Genomic DNA, 25,649 nt, shown 5'->3' with positions numbered 1-25,649 from the left:
ACGGATTTTGTTGTCGGAAAATTTGAGATCCAGATCTCAAATTTTGTGTGTTGGAAATTTCCGATGGAAAATGTCCGATGGAGCCTACAAACGGTCGGAATTTTTGACAACAAGCTCCCATCGAACATTTTCCATCAGAAAATCCGATCGTGTATACGGGGCATAAGGCTTAAACCCAATGAATCTAAAGGGTGTTGTACAGTTTGTGGTGTCATCGCTGATTGATTTCTCTATGTATGTCCATTTATTGCTACAGCTAGCTTGTCCCTATCCGCCCAAGGAATTAATACAGCTCCCTCTTCCTGGTCACAGCATCCAAAACATATTTTGCCATTTGCTCTATGTGCTACTGTAATAAAAAAAAACATCTTCTAGCTGCGTAGTGAACTGTCTGTGTGTCTGTGAATGCTCTTCCTGCTTGTGTCTGTGTCCTAATTATACACTTTTTTGTTCCCTCATATATTGTATATTTAGAGTTGGCATCTCCATAATTCTAAGATTCCTATTTTTTTTTCTTTTGCATTTTTAGTCTGTAAAAAGCAACTAACAGCACAATGTTTTTACATTTCAGATGGATAAAGTTTGAAGAGAAGGTGGAACAGGGTGGAGAGAGATGGAGCAAGCCCCATGTTGCCACACTGTCCTTGCACAGCTTGTTTGAACTGAGGACGTGTATTGAAAAAGGGACAATATTACTTGACCTAGAGGCCAATTCACTCCCACAGGTAGTTGGTGAGTATCAAACAAGCAGCTTAGAGTGATTGTAAAGCTAAATATTTTTTTGTAAAAGTTTAATTTAATCATTTTCTTCTAAAAAGTAATAGTTTGGTTTTGGATAGAGCAAGAATGGGATAGATCCGTTATCATGTTTTAATTTCTGTCCTGATAGCACCAAGGGCTTTTCTTTGAGTAGATCATCCAGTGTTCTCTTTATAATATAGGTTTTGCACATATTCCTATAAATAATCCACTAAAAAGCAATTAGTGGTCAGTGATAATTAATACATACTTTATATTGCAGAAAGCACCAATGTTTGACTTTATTCATTTTCTTAACAGAGAAAATCCTTGATAACCAGATTGAGACAGGTCTGCTGAAGCCAGAATTTAAGGACAAAGTGACCTACACACTGCTCAGGAAACACCGACATCAGACCAAGAAATCAAACCTGCGCTCCTTGGCTGACATAGGGAAAACAGTCTCCAGCGCAAGTAGGATGTTTACCAACCCTGATAATGGTAATGTAGTTGCCAGTCTCTGCTGCTGCCCTCCTTTCTGTACACCCCATCTCCATTTCTTGTCTCACTGTCATAAGCTAGCATTGTAGTTTATGATCACCGTAGTTTAGTAGTCATTGTTTCATGTAGAGAACACACATCCACAACATGATCTGCATATTGGTGACGCTAGATGCCAAGTCACTATTCTAATATGTACTTTTGCTGCATTTACACATCTACAGACCTTATATTTTGGGTTAGCTAGAACTGAAAAGAAAAATTTGGTGATGTGGCACTGATGTATCTAATATTAAAGTCATCTGATATTGTCCTTTGACTTCCTAAAAAGGAAAAAATATTAACTACTAACATGTCTTATCAAAATCACCTGGTAATTTGTAAAGTCAAGTCAACCCTTGGCTAAATAAATTTAAGAATCACTCAGTTGTTGTGATAAGCAAAAGGATATAGACAATATCTAGTATGACCATCTGCAGTCAAACGTCCACTGTCTGCATTTCTAGAATAAATAGTGAACAAATATTGCTCAGACATAATAAGAACATGCTTGACGGATTGCATCTTTGATAGATTTTGCCATTTAGACTTCAGCGTAGTTTGTAAGATGTGAAACTGGCGCATGAGCAAAAGTTTGGGCTCACACGGAGGGAAACATAGTTGTACCCTAGATATTTCAACTGCAAGATAATCAGTCTTTGCAGAGGTAGCTTTTAGTAAGCATAGCTATATACAATATGTGCAAGAAATTGAACCATTGGACAATGTTAAAATTTATTTTGTCAGCCCTAGTTAGTGCTTGTGGGTAATTTTTTTAGCATGGATCACTATTGCTCCCATTTACTTATAGACAATAGGACCAGTGCTAACAGGGAAAAGTAGATCAATCAATGTCCCTCCCGTATATGGGCAAACTTAGACAAAGGATGAATAGCAACAGTAAAAGGATTAAATGGCAGTAAAAAAGTAAAATCAACAGTTTTTCAGAAAATTTAGTCCATAATACAGAGGTTTCCTGGCCACCAAAGGTCATTTTACATGTAAAGCACATTTCCTTAAGGGTAGTAGTACAGAAGAAAAATAGAGTGATCACCAAGGAAAAATAGGACTTCTGTGTCATGACTACTTACTATTCTGACCCTATTTTTTTTTTTTGCTACTCATCATTATTCATTTCATTTTCAAAACCATGAATAATTACAAACATTGTTTATTCTAATGTTTTACAATCTTGTAATGTGATTTATACAGGAGGGAGAGAGGAGGGCTTGATGAAAAACTCATTCCTCTCAGGTGAATAGCATGGTACTCAGTTGTTCTCATGTTTGTGTTATCACAAAGCAGAAATAGGCAACCTCCATGTTTATGGATTCCATTTTGCTGTTACATGAGTGCAATTCTGTTTTGTTAAATGTAAGTTAGTTGTAAAAACTTGCAGGCTCTTGGTTGCCTATGCCTGTCTCCTTAAGGGAGTGCTTTAATCATTTCCATGCTGCTGTGCAGTGGATACATTAACAGTAATTCATTTTTTTGGAGTGTGTTTGATATCATGTTAATCAGCATGCATAGGCTTGATATATATATATATATATACCGTATATATATATATATATATATATATATATATATATTGCAGCATATGCTATGTGTGTACACATGCATCGTGTTTGTTGGTTTGTAATTTTATTCACCTTTGGCTGGCTATAATTGGAAGGAATTATTGGTGCATGGCCAATATGCACTAGTGTGTTGTGTTGATGAACACTGCTATTGTCAGGAAGTCATACAGCAGAATGAAGGGGAAGGACATGCCGCATCATAGGTTACATGTAAGAAATGTGTGCACAGTCTGTATATTCAGCATGTTCTGAGTGACATGGCTTCTCTTTTGCTCATGATGTATATTTTGCTTGTGTCATAGCTACATGGTATTTCTTTTTTAGCCAAGAGAATTTACCTTTTTATTAATATATTAGACAACTACGAAACTTTATTAATTTTAATTGTTTTGTTTTTTTTATTGGCTCACCAGTGCACTGAACTGGATTACTTTAGATTTCTTAAACCTAGGATAAACAGTCACTTTTGTTAAAGGCCTTTACACACAGTGAGTAGGAAAATTACAGTTATATTATAGTTGCAACAATGTGAGTCCAGGTCAGAAAAAACTGTGGTTATGGTAAGATCTCAGTTTTGTTTATGGACTTAAAAGACCTTCTTTTGAAGTATTTAGATTGTGGCCTCTAAACAAATGTTTTTTTTATTATTTACATGATGCTGAAGCATTTAAATCAACCCTTACCCTAAAAGGCTTGCAGGCTAATGTACTTCTTACATGACCACACAAACACTAGGTCTAGTTGTGTTAGTTACCAGTTAACATTCCAATATACTTTTTGGTGGGAATCTGTGGGGAGAACTTACAAACTCCATGAACATAGTTAACTTGATTATGTGTGATGTGTGATTTTAACGAACGGACCTTTCCCTCCTTCTCCCTCTTTCTTCTCCTTCTTCCCCTCTCCTCTCCTCTCCTCTCCTTTCCCTTTTCCCTATTTCCTCTCTCTCCTGTATCCCCTTCTTCCTTTCTTTCCTTCCCCTCTCCTCCTCAAGTCTTTCCTCTTCCCTCTACCTGTGTTCCCCTCTCCTCTTCCTCCTTTCTCATTCTTCGTCTCCTTCTCCTCGCCTGCTTCTCTTGCTCGTTTTCCTTCTTCTTCTTCTTCTTCTTCTTCTTCTCCTTCTCCTCTCCTTTTCCTTTTCCTTCTTCTTCTTGTCCTTCACCTCTCCTTCCCTTTTCATTCCCTTCTTCTTCTACTTTTTCTCCTTACCCGCTCCTTCTGTTCCTCTTTCCCCTCTCCTTCTCTTCTCCTTCTTCTGTTTCCCCTCTCTTTCACTTCTTCTCCTCCTTATTGTCCTTCCCCTCTCCTTCTCTTTTCTCTCTCCCCCTCTTTCTCCTTCCCCCCTTCTTCTCTTCTCCTTCTGCTCCTCCTTTCTCTTTCCATCCCCTTTCCTTCTCTTCTCCTCCTTCTCCTTCCCCTCTCTTTCTCGATTCCTCCTCCTTATTCTTCCCTTCTCCTCCCCCTCTCCTTCTCTTCCCTCTACCTGTGTTCTGCCCTCTTTTCCCTCCCCTTTTTATCCCATCTCTTCTTTGCTTCCTCTTTGTGCCTGTCTATTCCTCTTTACTCTCTTCTTTCTTTCATCTCTCTCCTCTTCTCTTTTTCTCTTCTCTTTCTCAAATCTTTCCTCTCATATATATATGCGTGTGTGTGTGTGTGTGTGTTGAAGTAGTTCTACAGAACATCTGTAATTTTGGATCAGTCTTTCCTTTAAATTAAGACATTCCCTTCATGTCAGTTACACCACTGGTGGGCCATTAAGAATTGCAACACAACTCCCCCCCCAAAAACAAGCACCACAATGCAGCAACACTATGCAGAGGATAACACCTGGCTAAATAATTTATGTTGCTGTTCTCTGCTGTCCTGTGTAAAGCTTTTAGTTGTTATTCTGTCCTTTTTTCTTCTTACTTTAATTTTGCTTTCCTTCTGCTCCTCCTGCTGCTACTCTCCTCTGCTTTCTGCTTTTGGCACTAGCACGCAGTCCTCTAGAGAATTCTGTGCCCTGCCTGGCAACCCGCATGTCGGATGATGATCTCCGAGTGCGGCGCAGCCCCAGCATGGGATGGCTCAGTAAGTTGGGAACATTCACTTATTGTGTGAAATGTGTTAGAACAGAAAAAAAGTTGTATGTGTAATAATGATTATGTTGTAAATGTATGTTATTTGTAAAGTATTTCTGAATTGAACATTATCTTTAATTTAACTTTCAAATAGTTTTATATTTATATTGATTAAGATATGGTTGCAACAAAAATAAAGAACTTGTTTAGTTTTATAAAAATTAAATTACTCTCCAGTAATATGATTTGTATATTATGCCCTAATACACATTTAAAGAAATTGCCCAGACTTATGGTCAGTATTTATGCACCCTGATAAGGTTATTCCTTGAGGATCTGAAGGGTTGAAAATGATACACGTTACAGTAACAAAGCATTTTGTTGTTCACAAGATTGCACATCTTTTGGCAGGTAAAAAGAGAACATATACAGTATGTATTTCAATTGTCTGTTTAGTTGTTTGCCTGGAGGTCCATTTTAAATAGTGATTGTAGTAATGTTTCAAGTGCAGTAACCTATACCAGCTAATTGAAATTCCCTTTATTTTGAAGTCAGACCAGTACAAGATGAATTCTGTTTGATGGCTATGGATACTATATTTTGCACAAATGTTTTGATCTTTTTACTGCTCTGTTAAATAAGTCCAACCATCTCAAATACAGTTTGCACATATACATTCAGCTGCACAAATTCAACATGACGTACAGACAAGTACCTTGCTTGAGTTGGCAGAAAGATATTTTGGAAAGATGATATTAACCTTCTGAAATTCAAGCAGTGATTTGAAGTGCCAATTTATATCTCAATCTTTACACCTCACACTTAAACTTTATACAACCCTTTACTAATGTCATAACAACACCCAACAGCATGAAATCAAGGGAGTAGGCCTTAAACTTGACACTTCCAAAATACACTAAAACCTCCCTGGTAGAACCAAATGTAAGGTTTATCTTTTCTAATGTCTCTTTTTCTGCTTTATGTTAGCCATCAAATTGCAGTATATATATAAAAATAGTAGCAGTAAAGCTGGTCATATAGGATTGAGATTTGGCTGGTTCATCAGGGACTGACTGAAGTTAGATCAGTGTGTGTGTCAAGCGTCTATGGTAGTGAGCCCTTGTAGATCGCCAATTCTTGGTTCCCCAGGGTGTGGAGTCTAAGCCCCAACCTGCTTCTTCACCAGAGCCCCTGATGTTGGGGATGAACATGCAGCAAGCTGGAACCAGGTCATTGCCTCCAGGTATGCCCAGTTGAGGATGCAGAGACCACTCACAAATGCAGAGTACAAACATCAGGAGACAACAAAATCTAACAGACAAACCAAGGTCAGAACAAGCAGCAAACAAGCACAGACGGTGTACAAATCCGGGGTCATTACATGGGTAGTCACAGAAAGTAGCAAGCAAATGGGAGGTCAGAGGACTGTGAAGTTGCTCAGGCAATGTGGGCTACACTGAGCATGTCATATCCCAGATAGCAAGCAAATCATTTAAAAACAATTTGCTAAGCTATTGACAGGCTTTACAAGTTTGTTGCACAATTGCAGCAAGTCCACATAACATGACTCCAGATTAACTTTCTTTGCAAACATTCTGCAAGTCTCCTGCAAGTTCTGGTTCAGTTATGTGGTGCAATAGTCATCCCACCACAGGGGTCACTGTGGCTGAATTTTCATGCTGTAGACTTGCAGAGTTCTTGCTGTAGGCTCACCATTGCAACTTTGCTCTTGCTATAGACTTGCCAAGAAAAGTTGCTACAAAATGGAAAAGTGGAAACTAGAACTTGTGCTTCAAGTGCTCTGCAAGTGTACAGCATGCCAATGGAAATTTGCAGTAAGTTAACAGACTTACAATTCAACACTGCCACAAATTTGCATTAAGTTATCCTTGCTAGTTGGGATGTAGGCAAGCAAACTAGGAATCAGACCAGGAAGTGATTACAAGAAAAGGAGATAAAAGCGCACAGAATTTCAGGAGATGCCCATAGGTGAGCACAGCCAAACCACACATGTGAAAGGAATCAGAGTAGGAAAAGCAGTGCAGCAAAGGAGGTAAGACTACACAGGTAGGAAACTAGGCTAACTTGTGACAGTGTGTTGTCCCTGTTCGACAGCAGTTGATTGGTAGATCGTCTGTTGTCAAAAAGAAAAGTTTAAAAAATGTTGTTAATAAGCAGCTGCAGTCGCTGATCAGTGTTTTTAAAAGTGGTGGGTGCAGCTGTTAGAATACAATGCCCCAGCGAGGGGGGTGGGATAGGGTGGGATTCCTTCATTCATATTGTTTGTGTAGATGGAATCTGTTTTTTTGTCTGCTGGCAGAGCAAAATAAACAAACATACCCAGCTTTGGAAAGGAATAAACTTGTGATTACATGTTCAGTTTGAATGTCGAAATGTTGGTGGGAAACTGGACTCCAACGTTGAAGACAGTTCTTTTGGAGACAAAGAAATCTGTTTACAAACCAGGGTGAATTTGATTTAAATTAAGTTGATTTAAATCACGATTTAAATCATGATTTAAATCACTAGTAAAAAGGCTTGATTTAAATTAACTCGATTGAAATCATAATTTTTAAAGAGCTACTGTCATCTCTGCCCCAGAGTGGCTCCTCCTCTGACCCGCTGTTGACTCACCGACAGTCTCATCCACTTTAATGAAACGGCTGGTAATGCAGAAGTGACAAAACAAGGTAAGGGACGTGGCGGCAGCATGTGAGTGGATGCCCGCTAACAGGCGCTGCCATGATGGATCTGAAATGACAGGTGCTCTTTAAATGTAAAGACTTATTCTCACTGGTAGTTAAAATCTTTAATATTTGCAAACAAAATGAAGGTTTCCTATTTAGAATAATAAGCTGTGAGGTCAGTAAAACAGCGATATCAGAACCAATTCAATCATACAGTTTGTAATGTACATCATTTTTCAAAACAATGGGATAAAGGAATATTCCTGAACTTTGTTTTATCTCGTGGTTACTGTGAAATTTTGTGAATGCATCCATGCAGTGCATGTTATCTCAGCTGTGCAGAGCTTGGATCCATTGAATGAGTTTACCAAAAATGTAAATATTGGCTATATAACTAAGCTCAATTTCATGCTGAATAAACTAAATTTCTGATGTATCTTAAAAGTCTATCTTTATATAGATTTTTACTCCTAAAGTATTTTATTTAAAAAAAAAAAATATATATATATATATATATATATATATATATATATATATATATATATATATATATATATATATATAAAGGATTTAAATCCAAATAATCTGATTTAAATAAAAAAATCTTTTTTTTTTTTTTTTAAATCATTGATTTTTATCCACCCAGTTACAAACCATTGGACCCGAAAGTGCCAGTGTATGAAAGTATTTGAAGGGTGGGAGCGCCACAAATGTTTTGAAAGTTTAGTAAGTTTTTACTTTTCAATAAGATATATTTTGGAGGCTCAACAGTCCCACCCATCAGAGCTTGTGATGAAAAGAAGAAAATCATACAATGGAGCAGGGTTAGCTGCTTACAGAAATTTCTAAGCATGTATGCAAGGGTTTGTGCCAAATGGCCGTTGTTAGTCTATGGACCTGAGTGAATCCTTTAATGAATGTTTAGAAATTCCTGTAAGCAGTGGACTCTTCTCCAGTGTATTATTTTTTTTTTCTTTTCACCACAAGCCCTGATAATGGGGGACTATTGTAAAATTCTATTGAAATATAAAAACGTATTACCGAAACCTGTTTGGCTTCCGTATTTTTTCATTTGTGTTTAGTTTCAGGGCCCAGACTAATGCCACGTACACACGACCGGTTTTCCCGGCGGAATAAACTCTGAAGGTATTTCCGATGGCGTTCCGATGGAATTCTGCTGAAACTGTCTTGCATGATCACACCAAAGTCCATTCGTTAAGAACGTGGTGACATACAACGCGTACGACAGGACTAGAAAAAGTCTCGTACTTGCTTCAGAGCATCCGTCGTTTTTGGTCCGTCGGAAAAGCATACAGACGAGCGTTTTTTCCCCATAGGAATTGATTCAGTCGGAATTGATTCAGTCGGCAATATTTAAAACATGTTCTATTTCTAGGTCTGTCAGAATCTTCGTAAAAAAAAAAAAAGTCAAATGAGGCATACACACGATCGGAACATACGATGACTTTTTCTGTCGGACATTCCGCTCGTGTATGTTCGTGTATGCGGCATAAGATATAAAATATTTTTTCTACCCATATTAACTCTTTGGAAAGTAGAGTAACAAAGCTTTATGGTGTTAATTCAAGTATATAATATGCACTATAGTCCACTATGTAGCTGCTTACTTATTGTGTTGTTAAATCACCTATTGGGCTGTTAAGTGCTGACAACAAGACTGTGATCCAAATGGGAATAGGAATCTTAAAACCATTATGAAAAGACTGCAAGTTTCTAGAATGTAGAAGTGCAGTACACAGGAGAAAAAGCTCAGCCATTTGCTTTATGTATTAGCCCTTTCAGATAATAGCACAACTACAATAATTAATATTTAAAGCAGTAACAGTACATATGCTACCTGTTCTTATTATGTATACAGTGGGCGAAAAAAGAACACTCCTGTTGCTGTTTTCTATCATTGTAAAATCTAACCATGTGCCAAGTTCTTGTTCCTATTTTATTAATTTGCTGGAAAATAATTATGCGCATGTATGCTGTTATTATTCCAAGAAAGGATGCTGACAGGAGCATTGCTATAAGTCAAAGCCGCGCACTATGTGTAGCTAAAAGATTTTCCCTGCAGGGCTAATACATTGTTAGGTGGTAAATACGTACGGTATTAAAGCACCTCAGTGTTTCATATACTTACCTCCTGCGAGGAGGTATATCGTGAGAGTACTTTAATTTCACAAAGTTTAATGTATTTTCAGCCCACATCATGTATTTTCTATATAACTACGTTACCTCTAAACTGTTATTTGTCATGTCAGGCAGTCATTACTGACTTCAGTGCAGATCAACTAATGTTTTAATACATTAAGTATGAAACCTTCAGAAAGAACGCTTATTTTTTTTTTTAACAGTTTCAGTTATTTTAAAAAAAAGTTTTAACCACTTACAGACCGGAAGATTTTCCCCCTTAATTCTAGGCCATTTTTTTGCGATACTGCACTGTGTCGCTTTAACTGACGATTGCATGTTCGTGCAATGCTGTACCCAAACAATATTGATGTCCTTTTTTTCCTACAAATAGAGCTTCCTTTTGGTGGCATTTCATCACCTCTGCGGTTTTTATTTTTTTGCTCTATAAACAAAAAAAGAGTGACAATTTGGAAAAAAATTTAAAGAAAAACAATATTTTTTACTTTTTGCTATAACAAATATCCCCAAAAAAAAATTCTTCATCAGTTTAGGCTGATATATATTGTTCTACATATTTTTGGTAAAAAAAATCGCAATAAGCGTATATTGATTGGTTTGCACAAAAGTTATAGCGTCTACAAAATAGGGGATAGAGTTATGACATTTTTATTATTATTATTATTTTTTTACTAGTAATGGCGACGATTTGCAATTTTTAGCAGGACTGCAACATTGCGGCGGATAGATCAGACACTTTTGACACTTTTTTGGGACCGTTGACATTTATACAGCGATCAGTGCTATAAAAATACACTGATTACTGTATAAATGTCACTAGCGGGGAAGGGGTTAAATTTGTTACCTCATGAGTGTTTCTAACTTGGGGGGGGGGTGGGACTCACTGGGGGAATAGACTGATCTCTGTTCCTGATTAGTAGGAGCAGACGATATGTCTCTCCTCTCCTGTCAGAACGTTCTGGCTATCATGCCCGCGATCGCTGGTGGCTGATGGTCATCGCAACTGGCGGCCATGTGCATCAGGTCCCCCTGCTGGGCAGTGGGTGCGCACACCCGCTATCGCCCTTAAAGGTGCTGACGTACACCTACGCTGATTCGTGGGATCATGCCGACCTGCCACAGTATGATGACGACGGCTGGTTGGCAAGTGGTTAACGGGTACATTGTTTTCATATTAAAAAAAAATATATACAAATACAATCAGCAATACTTGTTTGTATGCATGAAAACATTGACATCTGCCAAACATTTCCTTGGCATCATGTTATGTATCTTCAGCATTCAATCAATAAAACCAGACTACTATATTAATTTAACATAAACCATGTGATCAATTTGTTTTTCACCACGCCACGGTTACACTATTATAAGCTTTGTCACTTTTGTGAATTCTCAGCCCCAATTCGTCCAGTATCAGAAGGTGCTCACTCCAACATCACTTCCTACATTACACTTTTATGTCTCCAGACACAGATTTGACCCATTCAGCCCATATTTTCTCAAACTTTTTGGAGCATCCCCTAGCCATGTACGTTAGTTTGTACATTGGCAGTGCTTTGTTAATTAGCTTCACCCAGCCCCCACCAGAGCGCCAACGCTTTTTTGGCCTTCAAAAAAGACCAGCCATAGTAAGGATTTCTGTGAATTAGTTATCTCCTCCTCCTCCAGATCCCCCAAAAGACATCTGGCTGGAGAGTAGATGTTCGGGAGGGCCAACCTGTCCTCCAAAAAATGCAGAATTGCCCTCCAGAATCTCTCCACCTGGGGGCACTGCCAAACCATATAAAATAGTTACCAACTGCAACACTGCTAGTTATTTTTAATGATTGTGCTGGTGCTGTATACAGTTAATCCCCAATGTAGACAGGTAAATACATAGCTTGATGTGTGCTACAGTCATTAACTAGAGCAAACACCCACATGTAAAGGGAAGACTTATTTACTCATGTGGTAAATGGAGGTTGTTATTAGTATGCAGTGGGATACAATAGACACATGGAACAGATGTTTGCCTTTGTGTCTGGGGAAGTTTGTCACAGCATTCACTTGGATTGCATGCACATTTCAAACTGCGTTCATCAGAGAAGCATCTGGGCTGTCCTGCAGTGGATGTGACATTAGCTCAGCTTAGTACATAATGCAAAGCTAGTTTTCACTATGGGCTGAAAGGGCTGAAAGGAAGAAAATTGGGCACTGCATGGCAGACATTGGTGAACAGCTTATACTTATTTAATAAATTAACCCAATTGTATCTTTACACTTAACCAAGCAGTGGTACCACCATTACTAAAAATCTTTAAAACTGCAGTTCCCAGTGCAATATAATACATCTTTGACCATCTGGGCATAAACAGTGTAAACCCACACTGGGTCTTGAACCATGGGTTACACAACTTTGTTGTATTGGGCTTATTTAAACAGGAACCCATAGCAATCTGATTTCATCTTTCTTTAATTTAAAGTAGTCAGACTAATAATGAGTCTATTTGATTGGTAATGCATTTAACACATTGCTTTTCCCTTATTAGATATATTTCTAATATTTTACTTCACATTACATTGCTGGTAAAAATGAAAGTGTTGGCAACTATTGGTAAAGTGGCTGATACATTATACAGTAGTATGCTTTATTTGTATGCTGCACGTTCGATCCAGATCTGATGGCCGTTCCATTATAGGATTCTTGAATCCTAATGAATTGAATGCCTAATATATTTTTGTATCTTTTATAGGTAGTCCAACAACGCCACACAGAAACCTGACATCGTCCAGTCTCAATGACATTTCGGACAAGCCTGACAAAGATCAAGTAAGTGTGTAGGCACATATTCTTGTCATCTTCGTTCGAAGGGTTGCTTTGTATGTAATAACTCTTCTAAAATCGGCATTGTCCGCTTACTCACTCAGTTATGTAAACTAAACATTTTTTAATGGCATGTTATGTTTTGGTGTGAAAAAACTATGCTTTGGCTACTCTGCGTGGCTGGTTAGTTCAGTCAAGACAGTCTGGTTCCTGAAGAAATCTTGGTGTGTGTAAGTCATGTGATGTGTGGTGTCATCATTGAAGAAGATACAACAACAAACTTATTCAGTAATTCAGCAAGTCGAAGTGCAGTAAATCACATTAATCAGTCATAATTCAGCTAAAAGTTATCTGATGTCAGTAGATCAAAATGGAACTGGTTTCTGTGAATTGTTGTACTTTGCAAATGAGCTTATTAAATTAGCTTGTTAGCCTTATATACGGCTTTAGATGAAGAAAGGGTACAAAAATAATTATGCCCACTTTCTTCTCTCATAACATATTGTAATTTAAACAATGAAAGGAGAGAATATGTGAAGCCGCAAAGGATTACTAGCAACTCAAGTGTATATTTGTTAAAAGCTGAGGAAGAAAATCATCTACAGATTTTCTTTAAGGGAAGGTTCTCTTTAAGTTGGAATTGCATCAAAAATAGTTTTCCTTCTTTGGGTTGAGTGGAAGAGGATTAGAGCCTTTGTTTTCTGCTGTTTGTATCCTCCTTGGGTGGATTTGCCCTCACGTATAAATAAAAAGCGATATTTTGGCTGGGGGTTAAACTTTAACCTCCCTGGCAGTATGATTATTTCAGATTTTAGGTGATGAAAGCGTTACAATTATTTTGCATGGAAATTTGGCGTTTTATATTGTAGGCCTATAATTCTTAGGAATAAGTCACTTAAATCTGTCCAAACCAGAGTCTAGTAGACATCCCGGGTATGATAAAGTTTGAAAAATGAAAACATAAATTATAATATAATAAATAACTATAAATAATTATACCAAATAATAATATAATAATAATAAAAATTATTCAATCATGTAATCAAATCAAAAACACTGAAATTTGCTCAGTTGCAAAATTGTCGCTGTCATTACTTTTCAGTATTTGATGACGGATCTCCCCACAAATTGCTATCGCTCAATTCTGCGAGTGATTCTAATTTATTATCGCTGTTTTCTAGCTGGTCTAAAACCACTTTTGATGTAAAGTGACAGTTTTGGTTGCTATGGACAATCTCCAGTTTCCAGGCAGAAAGAACAGTTTTTATAATATAAAACTGCATGCAGGACACTGGGCAGACCACTAGGGACAAAGGGGATGTGAAATAATTACATACAGCAATGTAATCTGTAAGATTACATTATACTGTATGTAATGTGTGTGTTTCACTTTTTGAATTTGGCTCCGTTCTCCATCCCCGTGCGTCGCAATGCTCGCAGGGAACGGAGCTCAGCTCTGTGATAAATCGAGTGGAGGATGGGCCGCTCACATAGCGGGGGGACATCGCTGGATCCAGGGGATAAGGTAAGTAAACTCATCCTGGATTCAGCGATGCGATCCCGAGTCTGGCTCCGGGTTACCGCTAATGGTACTGAATTTTCACCCCGAGCCAGACTCGGGAATACCGCCAGAGGGGTTAATGACCACATAGAAATGAAATGTGAAATAAAATTTTGATAATAAAAATGTTATAATAAAAAATGTTCACACACATGCTTGTTCTTAGTGACTACTGGTTACATTGTTTTGAGGAGGTGTCTGAGCATGCGGAATGTATAAAGCAAAGGTTACGTTCGTTCTTTCTGTTAGATTTTTGCATGCCATAGGTGTGATTAGAGGTGAAATTATTTCACCTTCAGAGATGGAGGCAGCTGCAGAAGGACTGCTTTCTGTAATCCGATTATGTAAGCTAAGCAGCATGGCTTGCATCTCTAGCACAGAGAAAAAAGCCAGTACAGTCAGGCTGCTCAGTGAGTAGCAGGATAGAGAGAAGCAAGGAGATTTTTGTCTCTATTAGAGTTTACATACAAAAGCACTTGGGGTGTATTTATAAAGCAGTGAATGTGATTGTCATCAAACATTCACTGGTAATAAATCAGTCACTGTCATTTAAAACACATGTATCACATGCACCAAGATTCTCCTTCAGTGAATGTTTGGTGTTTATCAAATTCACTGCTTTATAAATACTTACGTTTGCAGGCATGTACCTTGTTTAGCATGGTAGTACAGTGTTTTTATGGCTTCTTAGTGATTAGCACTCTGACCTTGCAATACTAGGATCTTAGATTTAGTTCCCACAAGAGACATTATCGGGATGATGTTTATATGTATCTCAGTGTTTATGTGGCTTTCTTCTGGTGCTTCTGTTTCCTCCTCAAGTCAAAAAGTAAAAATAATAAATAGATAAATAAAAAGTAAAAGTAAAAAGTCAAAAAGTAGATTAATTGGCTTTCACCAGCATTGTCCTGGATGTGTGTCAGAGTGGCCATAGACTGGTAGTTCCTTCATGGACAGAAATATGTGAACATACTACATTTACATTAATTTCAAAAAGCTTACAATCTAAGGGGTTGGGTACACAGTAGATACGAGAGATGGTGGTGGAGTTAGCTACCTGATAAAGATTTGCTGGGTAGAGAAGCAGCATAGATAGTTTTGAAGAGCTGAGTTTTGGGGCCAAGGTAAAGAATTCCAGAGAACTAGACTGATTTAAAAAAGTATTTTGAAAATGCATAGGTTTATGTTAGTAGGAAAAGGTATTAGTAGGACACTGAAGGAGTGACAGTTTTGGGGAGTAGTGATGCATGAGGTCAGAAATACAGTATGTATAGGCAGAGGATGAGTTGTGGAGTGTTTTAAAGGAAAAGCATAGCAAGTTGAATGTTATTCTTAGGTTTGTTTAAATCTATAGCCAGGAAGAGAGAAGTGGCAGGAGGAACATCTACGTCTTTTTGGGGAATTCATGATAAATTGTAGAGGTGACTGTATGGGTAGTGGAATACTACACTGCAAGCAGGAAAGTTTTGCAGTAGCCATGGCAAGAGGGTTCTAGGAGTCTGGATTTTGGTGGATTCTTGAATGAATGGCTCAATGTGCCCCGCAAGCAGAATATATAGACAGGGGCAGAATGGCCTGCCAGAAAACAAAGGAACCTCTGGTGAGCTCCAAGTATGTGGGTAAAAAAACACCTTAAAGTGGTTGTTAACCCACTGATGTAATAGTGCAGCGTCACACAGTATCCATCTCTACTTGGCAGGCAGTGCTTTGATACACCATATCAACTCTCAGTTTCTACTTCCTCCATACAGTCTGCCTCCCCTCCTCTTCCATGCCACCCTGTGAACTCACTTTGGCCACACCCACATGATATGTCACCCTGGTGATCAAGGACTGGAAGGCACTTAGGGAGAAAAAAATTCAAAAGCTCCAAGTGCTATTTTGCTTACAATGCAGCCATTGTTATGGCCTAAGACCCTTTTTGGAACAGGTAAGCCCCGTGTACCAGAGAGCTTAAAGGGGCACTCTCCCTCTTCCTACCAGCTCATGTTATGCATCCTCCAAGGGGGTTACTTCTAAAAGAAGGCTATAAACAAATAGAATATGTATTTATTCATTTGCTGACAGCCTCTTCAAAGGTCATTGCTTAGCTTCTCCATATCCTCAGCAGGTATTTCCAGAGTTCTGGTTGTGTCAAATGCCTGCTGTCCCCACCACACACTATGGTTCCGTCTGCCAGGTTCTATGTCACATATTGCAGCAGGAGCATGTATGCAACAAACCTAGAAGTGTGGCATACCAGCAACATATTGGGAGCTGCAAAGCAGTGATGTTTGCAACTAAAGGCCACCAGAATGGTAACTATACAGGCTATTCTTTTACAGCCCAGTCTTCTTCTACAAGTGACCCATCTGGCACCTTCAGGGTTCTTATTCTGTCAGTATGGTACTGATTGAGCCTCTGTGGAAAAGTTTATGGCTGTGTCCTGCCACAGAGTCAGCCTTGCCAGCTATGAAAAATTCCCAAGTATGTGTATAATATGCTATAGTGTTGTGGTATTCTGTTTTGTCGGAACATAATATAATGTACTATAATGTACAAAATGTGTGGCTCAGCTTATTTTCACACCTGCTCACAGTAATCCACACCCACTATTTGGAGTTAAGCTCTACACTCCATTGCCACTGGTGGGCCCCAGTGTCCCAGTCCACTTCTGTATGTAAGAACAAATGATGATACAGGCATACCCCACTTTTAAGTACGCAATGGGGTTTATTTACTAAAGATGAAAAGTGCAAAATCAGGCTCACTTCTGCATAGAAACCAATGAGCTTCCAGGTTTTATTACCAAAGCTTAATTGAACAAGCTGAGGTTAGAAGCTCATTGGTTTCTATGCAGAAGTGAGCCTGATTTTGCACTTTCCAGCTTTAGTAAATAAACCCTATTGTGTAGTTAAAAGTGGGGTATGCCTGTATAGTCATGATAAAGCGTTTTTGCATTATTGTTTGCATGAGAATGCAGGCTGTAAGCGGACGATATCATAAAACCTAGAAGCACACAAATAATGTGTTAACTTGCCATTTACATCCATTATGAAAGCATTAGAAGTATGTTTCATGTTAAATATAGTAAATGCCTAACATCTCAACCTCCCCAAATTCCTTTGCCTCTGTGTATTACAGTAATTCGTTGGCACAGTCTAATAGAGTTTCCCTACAGATGATATTACTATAATCCTCTACTTTACTTTCATTAACCTGCTGGCAGTAGAAGTTATTTTTCCACTTAGCAGTCAAGCAGGTACAGCCAGACTTATGTAGAGGCAGCAAGCAGTCGGAGAGATAGACACAGCACTTATTATTCATACAAAAGTCTTTTTGGAATATCCATATGTCTTTGATCTAAAGACTGAAGAAACGTAATCATTAGCGTTTGGTATAAATGGCTTTATAATATAAGGCTGTATATGTACTATAAGCCAACGAGTGGTTCCGGACATACATTTGGCTACAGTGGCATAAAATAATGATTTTTTATGGCCCTGCCCACTATCTTTTAGTGAACAATAAACTCCTTATTTCTTATTCATAATTGTAATGGGAAAGAGACAAATGCCTTCTTTTTTAAAAAAAAAGCTTTACTGTGTTTATCATTTACCATTGCAATCAAAGGACAGTCTTTTTTATTTAGAGTAACAAAAAGCTGCGTGGTTATTATTTTTAGTATTAGTTTTATTTCTATTATTTAACCAAAAACATTGCAGACTTATTGTAAAGCACATTATTAAGGACACAAAGGTCTCCCAAGCCCCTGCCACAGCAGACTATTTGTGCCCTTACAAAAATCACACAAGTGCATGAGCTTTAGAGCCATCTTTGCAGAAGCAGCTTCATTTAGCAACATATTTTAGACTATTGGGAGAATGGTGGAGGAGTAAGTGGAGATCCAAATTTGCAAATAGAAAAGTACGAACGTAAAGCAGAATTGAATCTGCTTTACTCCTTCCATGTTCAGTATTACTGTTTACCAGTTGGCCTTCTGGTAAATTGATACACATGATGCCATTTCACTATCCAATGAGAAGACTAGGATCCGAAAAGTAACATATTAAACTGTATTTCTGGATCCAGAAAATAGCACGTATGTGTGTATAACAAATTTTGACATTTTGACTGCTTTGGAGGTTTACAGCAGAAAAAAACTTTACGATTTTCAGCTGGATATTATGAATAAGTGCCCTTGATTGTGGAGTATTATTATTATTATTCTTATACAGGAATTGTACAGCAAACAACTGGGGATCCAGTTGGAGAGAGTGACATTTGAATAACTGTAGGGTTTTGTGGAGAGAGGCAGAGGCTAAAACTGCTGAAGGAAAATCTTCCTATTGGCATCTTAGAGATATACGAAGGCAGCAGATGTTTTATTCCACTGGTGTCCATCTATTACCAGGGGCGGACTGACAACTCATGGGGCCCTCGGGCAATAGGAGATTATGGGGCCCCCAGGCAATCAGACATTATGGGGCCACACAGTATACACAAACACACAGTATACAATCACACAGTATACACAGACATGTTTCTATTGGCTGAGAAGGTACTGGAGAGGTAGGGTAGCTATAATCTAAGGATTTTTAGACCAAAAGGATGTTGGTAAGGGACATTTCAGAGACAGATTTAAAAAAACACAGATTTTTACATACTTTCCCTGGTTTTACTGAGGCTGGCAACCCTGATGGGGCCCCTAGTGGCACGGACCCTCGGACAGTGCCCGAGTGGCCCAATGGTCAGTCCGCCCCTGTCTATTACTAAAATGTTTTTTTGAGTGAAGGTGGCCTTCAGGCTACCCTTCCTACGCTTGCAGTTATAAATTTAAATACCAGAATGGACCTTAAGCTGGCCATACACTGATAGATTCAGCCCTTACATGGATGAACAGATCTCTGCTGTGGCTATTGTATTTTGACAGCTGGCCCCAAGGGCTGTCAGAATGCCTAAGCAGAGCCTGTATCTAGTTGGACACTGTTTGGTTAACAGTTTTCCACCCAGATCCTTCCCTGTTTCAGTTAACGGGATGGTTGACAAGGCCACCCACTAAGTCCAGTTGTCCAGTTCATGAGAACTAGACCAAAATGCCCATAGTGTATGGCCAGCTTTAGTCTCAAGGTCTTATTTATTTTTGGTCTTCTTAAAGCTGAAGTTTAATCTGCTTATATTTTGCCTTCCTTTCCCTGGTTCTGCCTTTCTCCCCTCATCAGCATGCTAGCAAATCATTTTAAATAAAACCATTCCGTTTTCACTGTGTACCTTATTTTAGACCCACTGATGATCACACTGTGAGAAGTTCACAGTGTGCAGTGAAATTAATTAAGCATTTTCTATACAGGAGCTTGGCCTGTACAACTGTGCAAGACTGAAAGTAAAAAAAATATTTTAAATTATAGTAGTTTAAATAAATGGGACATCCTAAGTTGCCTTTTTGCAATTTCGATTTGCCACACTACAAAGGTAGATATGATATGAACTCTGAAGAAACTGTCATGGGATTGGGATTCCATAATTAAGTTGTATCCTGGTTATTCCATCAGCAAGTGTTAGAATTAATGTTTGACATTTTGTAGGCCTACAAAACTCAACTCATGAAGCAAAAGCAGGTGAGAAAATATGCATGGTACCACTGCTGCCACTGCATGACTCCTGCATGATGCATACCATACACACAGAATGTTATTATGTCTCTCTTTTGTGTGCATGTACATTTCTAATGACCTAAACAAGAACACCTTCTAAATATTGCCTTTTCCCTGTTGCCGAATTATGTAATTAGAAGGGATACATCCTTGCTGAGTCATGAGAGAAAAGATAGGCCCTGGTTTACTACAGCCAATGCATCTATAGCAAATATCTGGAAACTATGGTGCATTATTGCTGAGTTTGCATGTTGTGTCACTGGTAGCCTGCCACACTGCAGAGTCACATAGTAAGAGAGGTCATCACATCTCACCTGTACTGCTGTCATTTACCTTAGTATTTCCTTCTCATCCATGTGTTCGATTATACAAATGTCTTTTGAATAGAACACATTTATACTGCAGAGATAGCTTGGCACAAAGTAGTGTATCATGCAATTTTTTAAAAAATGTTCCTTCAAAGCTGTGAAATGCACATTTAAAATGTATAGAAGTGCCACGTTCTTTAGAAATGTAGATCTGTGCTCTTTATTGGTCCCACTTTCCTTTTGTATGGGTCCTAAATGTTTTATTTAGAACCACTATGGTATACTTACTGGGTTAAAGTATATTATTAATTTCTCATTTGTGAAATTGTATGAAATGGATTTGTAACAGATGATTAAACCCCAGGAAAACTCATGATGTCGAACCTTGACACAAAGGGGTTTACCAAGTTATACAGTCATTGTGGCTTGAATTTGGGCTGCACTGTTAGTAGTAAACTGTTGAGATGTACTCACAATACTTTTATATATCTTTTAGCTGAAAAACAAATTCATGAAAAAATTGCCAAGAGATGCCGAAGCTTCAAATGTACTTGTTGGAGAGGTTGACTTCTTAGAGAATCCCTTCATTGCTTTTGTCCGACTAAAGGATGCAGTGATGTTTGGTGCCCTCACAGAAGTTCCTGTACCAACACGGTAAGACATGGTTTGTTTTCTATTGCTATGAGGAGTACAAGGTCCTCTTATGTTGGTTTAAATTATAATAGTACTTGATATTGAGTCAGCCATATCTTGGCAGTGGTGCCTTCACTTATTTAGGCCAATGGTAAAAGAGCTGTGCTCCCAATTGGTTAAAATATTCCTCAACCATGTCATCCGTTGAACAGGAAATGCAGAACTTGGACACTTTCAGGCTATCAGAAACTCTTCTCATGCCAGTATAATCTGGCCCTTTTGGAAAAGCTTTTGGTGACTTTATTTTGGAGAAGCAAGCCCCTGGGCTGACCTGGAATACATCTACAACCTCTGAAGTTTTTGGGCATCTGAAATGCACATGCTTGTTTTGAGTCCGTGACTTACTATGTGAAAAAATTTAAATTACAATCATTGGAAATTGGATCTTCAAAAGCAGCAGCCCCAATGCTGTTTTCCTGGCAGGTTCCATTTAAAGCCTCCACGTCAGTCCATAAAAATTCATTGAATTTGATTGAGAACATGGTTGAATCATTCTTGTCACAGTCTCCTAATGTGCGTATGCTTGCTTAAAAGTGAAGTATGGGCAAATATTTTTTGTTTTTGGCCATACTTCTCTTGTGGGCCACAGGAGTACCCTAACTTTTGTTCTCCTATGACTCAAAAGCCTGCTTTAAGCTGACGTAGGAGAGCTGCTTCAGGCTCAGGAAGGATCCCAACCACATTGCCGGTATCCACCCAACTGCCTGATTGGCAGCTGGTTCCAACTTATAGCCGGAGCCATCTGATCCCATCCCCTTCCAGCCCAGCTCTCCAGTGAGCACTGGAGCAGCAGAGAATGGGGACAAACAGTCACTGCTCTCCTGTCCAAGCTGACCGAGAGCTGAGCAATCAGTGGTCATGTGATCCCTCCATTCTTGATCTGAGAGCCATCGTGGTACAGCTCCAGCATCACATCAATGCTGCAGCATAGAGATGAGTATGTAGGGTTATTTTTTTTTATTATTATTTAAACCCATGCTTTTCCTTTAAAGTGGGAACACACATGCAAATTTCTATGGTGTATTTAAAGTAATCAACAGATACAATCAAATCTGACAAAACTTGACCACAGAAACTGAAGCCTGCGAACAATCAAATTACACTTTTGACAGTTACCGACCACCAAATTTTGATTATCTGTGGCAAATTATTAATAATTGTCTTTTGTTGATAATAGAAAATGAATTAATCTTCCATTTCAAACAACAATGTAGTGTAGAAATATAAGCAAAATCAACAACCCCTCCCTTCATGTGATCATTTCCAATACGCACAAAATGATCAATAACATGGTTCCCCCTCCCAATCAGTTTTTTTGATTGATATACTTTATTCTATTGTATAATTCACAAAATGGCCATAATTTGCCACCTTTACAGATGCTTTATAAATAGCTTTAGTTGTGTTCAAAGCACAATCAGCATGTAATTCTGCAGTTGCATACATGTGGATTAAACCTTTTAAGTACACCTGCTACCAAATGTCATCTGCAGAGTAAATTAGGGGAGTAAATTAATCATGACAGTACAGCCCATCTGGCCTTTAGGGCCAGCTCCTTTTTGATAAAGAACAGAATGTTTGATTTTGAGATTATTACACTATCAGTGATGTCTCTTATTCTTATGCCACTTACACACGACTGAACTTTCCATCAGAAAAGGTCAGACGATCTTCCCGACGGACTATGGGTGGAGTTCCGCTGGACTTCTGAACGAACAGACTTGCCCACACACAAATGGACTAAGATCATTTGAAAGTCCGTTCGTTTTGAACGTTATGGCATAAGACGAGACTAAAAAAGAAAGTTCAATAGTCAGTAGGCAATAGCTTCCCTTGTGTTGTATTTGGTCCATCGGACCAGTATACAGACAGACGGTTTTCCCGATAGGAATTGAGTCCGTCGGACAGATTTGAAACATGTTCTATTGCTAGGTCCATCTGATTTTTTTAATGAAAAATGATCGGATTAGCCCACACATGATCGGAATGTCCAACAGACTGATTCCGTCTGACCTAGTCTGCCGGAAAGTCCGGTCGTGTGTAGGCGGCATTAGGGGGGTTCTTAACAAACTGATACTGTATCTTAGTACAGGCCATTACTCCATTGTTGGGTTCTGTTTAACTACAATTCATCTAGGAAGGAGGATAGGCTCAAGCAAGTAACATTGCCTACTGTTTCCTCCAGTACTGTTATGAGTTGATGGGCATTTTTTTTTTCTTTCTTCCTTGTTGACGTAGCTTTTCCCCAGGGCATTCTATGAGATAATGTGAGGTTTAAACACTGACAGATATAATCATTACAATAATAACAAGAAAACTGAAGTGCTATAAAGCACAATACTAATGGAAACAGAGCAGGGCATTTTATTTTTTGTTCTTATTTTTTATTCTAAAATCCATTATCTGTTTGTTGTTTTTAGCACCAAGTTTTATCTGCAATTTAACAATTCAATTAAATTTACATTTGTAAGAAATGTGGCGCCATTTGCAGTATCTGAATCCGGTGAAAATCTGATATGAAAATCCCAGGGGAGCAGTGTATTTAGCGGAAAGTCTCAGCATTCTGCAAGAAGCCATTTCTGTAAACCTATCAAGATCTCATCTGCTGTTATAAATATCCACTGAAAGCCAAATGGAATGCCACCCCATATCATGTCTGGTTAATGAGATGCACAGTTTGAATACAATGATTTATTGCAAATATGCTGCCTATGCAGGGGGCTTAAAAATGAAAGATACTTCAGTGAGGTATAGAGGAATTCATATTTGGCTAAAAGATAACTTTTCCACTTTTCATTTAGGTTTATCTATAGAGTGAGCATATCCCAAATTGATGATTAACAGTTAGGGAGTTCATTGGTGCTAATAGCCTCACGGAAATACAGGTAATAATTGGTGTAGAAGTAAACGGGTGGTGGGGGGTGTACTTAATGTATACTGTGGGAGCCCTGTGAGGGCCTAAGGAACAATTAGGACTAATTTACTAAAGGCGTTGTGAATCTTCTCACAATAAATTGTAGCTCTGTTCAATTTGAATACTAAATCATGTGAAGATGATGAGGAATTTGCTTTTCACATGATTGGATAAATTAAGTGAAATTTCGCCTTTAGTAAACCCTTTAGTAAACCAGCCTCACTGTCTATGGCAAGAGAAAATGCATATGTAGAGCAACGGTGAAGCACATTAAAAACATCCAAAGCGTTATGTCTTTGTTATGAATGCCCATTGTGGGTTAAAAATCAGGTTTTGTTAAAGTCTTGCATTCAAAATTATAAATACAGTATCTCACAAAAAGTGAGTACAGCCCTTACATTTTTGTAAATATTTTATCATATCTTTTCATGTGACAATACTGAAGAAATTACACTTTGCTACAATGTAAAATAGTGAGTGTACAGTTTGTAAAACAGTGTAAATTTCCTGTCCCCTCAAAATAACTCAACACACAGCCATTATTGTCTAAACTACTGGCAACAAAAGTGAGTACACCCCTAAGGGAAAATGTCCAAATTGGGCCCAGTTAGCCATTTTCTCTCCCAGGGGCATGTGACTCATTAGTGTTACAAGATCTTAGGTGTGAATGGGGAGCAGGTGTGTTAAATTTGGTGTTATCGCTCTCACTCTCTCATACTGGTCACTGGAAGTTCAACATGGCACCTCATGGCAAAGAACTCTCTGAGGATCTTAAAAAAAGAATTGTTGGTCTACATAAAGGTGGCCTAGGCTATAGGAAGATGGCCAAGACCCTGAAAGTGAGCTGCAGCACAGTGGCCAAGACCATACAGTGGTTTAACAGGGCATGTTCCACTCAGAACAGGCCTTGCCATGGTCGAAAAAAGAAGTTGAGTACACATGCTCAGTGTCATATCTAGAGATTGTCTTTGGGAAATAGACGTATTATTATAATAAAAAAATTGGGGGAAAACACTGCGCTGAGGCCAAAAACTGAGGGTCAGCAGCTAACACCCAAACAAACAAAGTTTAGTGAAAATAAGAGAAAATTGGTGTAGCGCTAGTGAATCGATTAGTGAAAAACTCTAAAGCTGTATATTAAAGGGGTGATAATGAAACCAATACTAAAAAACACACATGTGACAAAATGTGCAAAAATAAAAAATATAAAACAAAAATAGATGAAATTAATAATTCACTAAATATGTGGATGCAATATATAAATGCACACAGATCTTGATGGGTATCGGCAACTGAAATATAAATCCCAGCAAACAGTCCACATATGTTAGGTAGGGAAAAGTGTCAGTGTTGGTCTTCCCAGCGATGGAATCAAGTGACCACACAATTCAATTCAACCTGGAACAACGACTTGTCCGGAGTAAATTAAAGAGAATTAAATACTCCTTCCGGAGGAATTGGACACATCTGTCATATGACAGTGGGTCAAATGCGCTTGAAATCCTAGGTGGTATCAATCAGGAGTTATGCGTTGTTCGCAGGTCCCCCTTAGTCACCGCATTGTCTCCGGATTTCACGGTTCACTGGGACTCCTGATATGAATGGCTGGATCATACGTCTCCAGGATCAACAAGGTCCAACTATTCACATTGGGGTGCCATCCAAAGTATGGTAGATCATATAAAAAAAGAGGTTCAAAAAGAAGAAGGGCTCCAAATGGTGCAGGTCAGACGGTAACCAATGGGTTTATTAAAAAAGTCATAAAAACCATGACATAAAGGCAATAAGTGATCACAAATTAAAATCGAACATAAGAAAAGATATAAAAGCAATGTGGGGTACAAAATGCGAGCCCGACGCGTTTTGACAGCAAAAGGTCTTCAACAGGGGCATATGCGTATTATTATAATACAGGATTTATATAGCACCAACAGTTTACAACATCAGGGAATACAGTATAATTACAATACAA

The 25,649-nt window shown here is 38.4% G+C and overlaps 1 protein-coding gene across 13 annotated transcripts in view; it reads left to right on the top strand.

Moving 5' to 3' along the window:
- The window catches only part of SLC4A4 (solute carrier family 4 member 4), a 310,000-nt gene that overhangs the window by 214,996 nt on the left and 69,355 nt on the right, over window positions 1-25,649 (top strand). For 3 of the 13 annotated variants that reach the window (XM_077476447.1, XM_077476449.1, XM_077476450.1), the window contains exons 5-11: window positions 572-732; window positions 1,060-1,239; window positions 2,491-2,532; window positions 4,833-4,928; window positions 12,498-12,574; window positions 19,694-19,726; window positions 20,567-20,724. In XM_077476447.1, the coding sequence (XP_077332573.1) occupies window positions 572-732; window positions 1,060-1,239; window positions 2,491-2,532; window positions 4,833-4,928; window positions 12,498-12,574; window positions 19,694-19,726; window positions 20,567-20,724 (747 nt within the window). The remainder of the gene's footprint in view (window positions 1-571; window positions 733-1,059; window positions 1,240-2,490; window positions 2,533-4,832; window positions 4,929-12,497; window positions 12,575-19,693; window positions 19,727-20,566; window positions 20,725-25,649) is intronic. The other 10 variants (XM_077476448.1, XM_077476451.1, XM_077476458.1 and 7 more) reach the window with 7 other exon arrangements.

The sequence above is a fragment of the Lithobates pipiens genome, unplaced genomic scaffold (genome assembly GCF_037356315.1).
Source record: "Lithobates pipiens isolate NorthernLeopardFrog02 unplaced genomic scaffold, aLitPip1_a1.2 Scaffold_13, whole genome shotgun sequence".
Lineage (NCBI taxonomy): Eukaryota > Metazoa > Chordata > Amphibia > Anura > Ranidae > Lithobates > Lithobates pipiens.
This window is presented reverse-complemented; position numbering and strand designations above follow the sequence as displayed.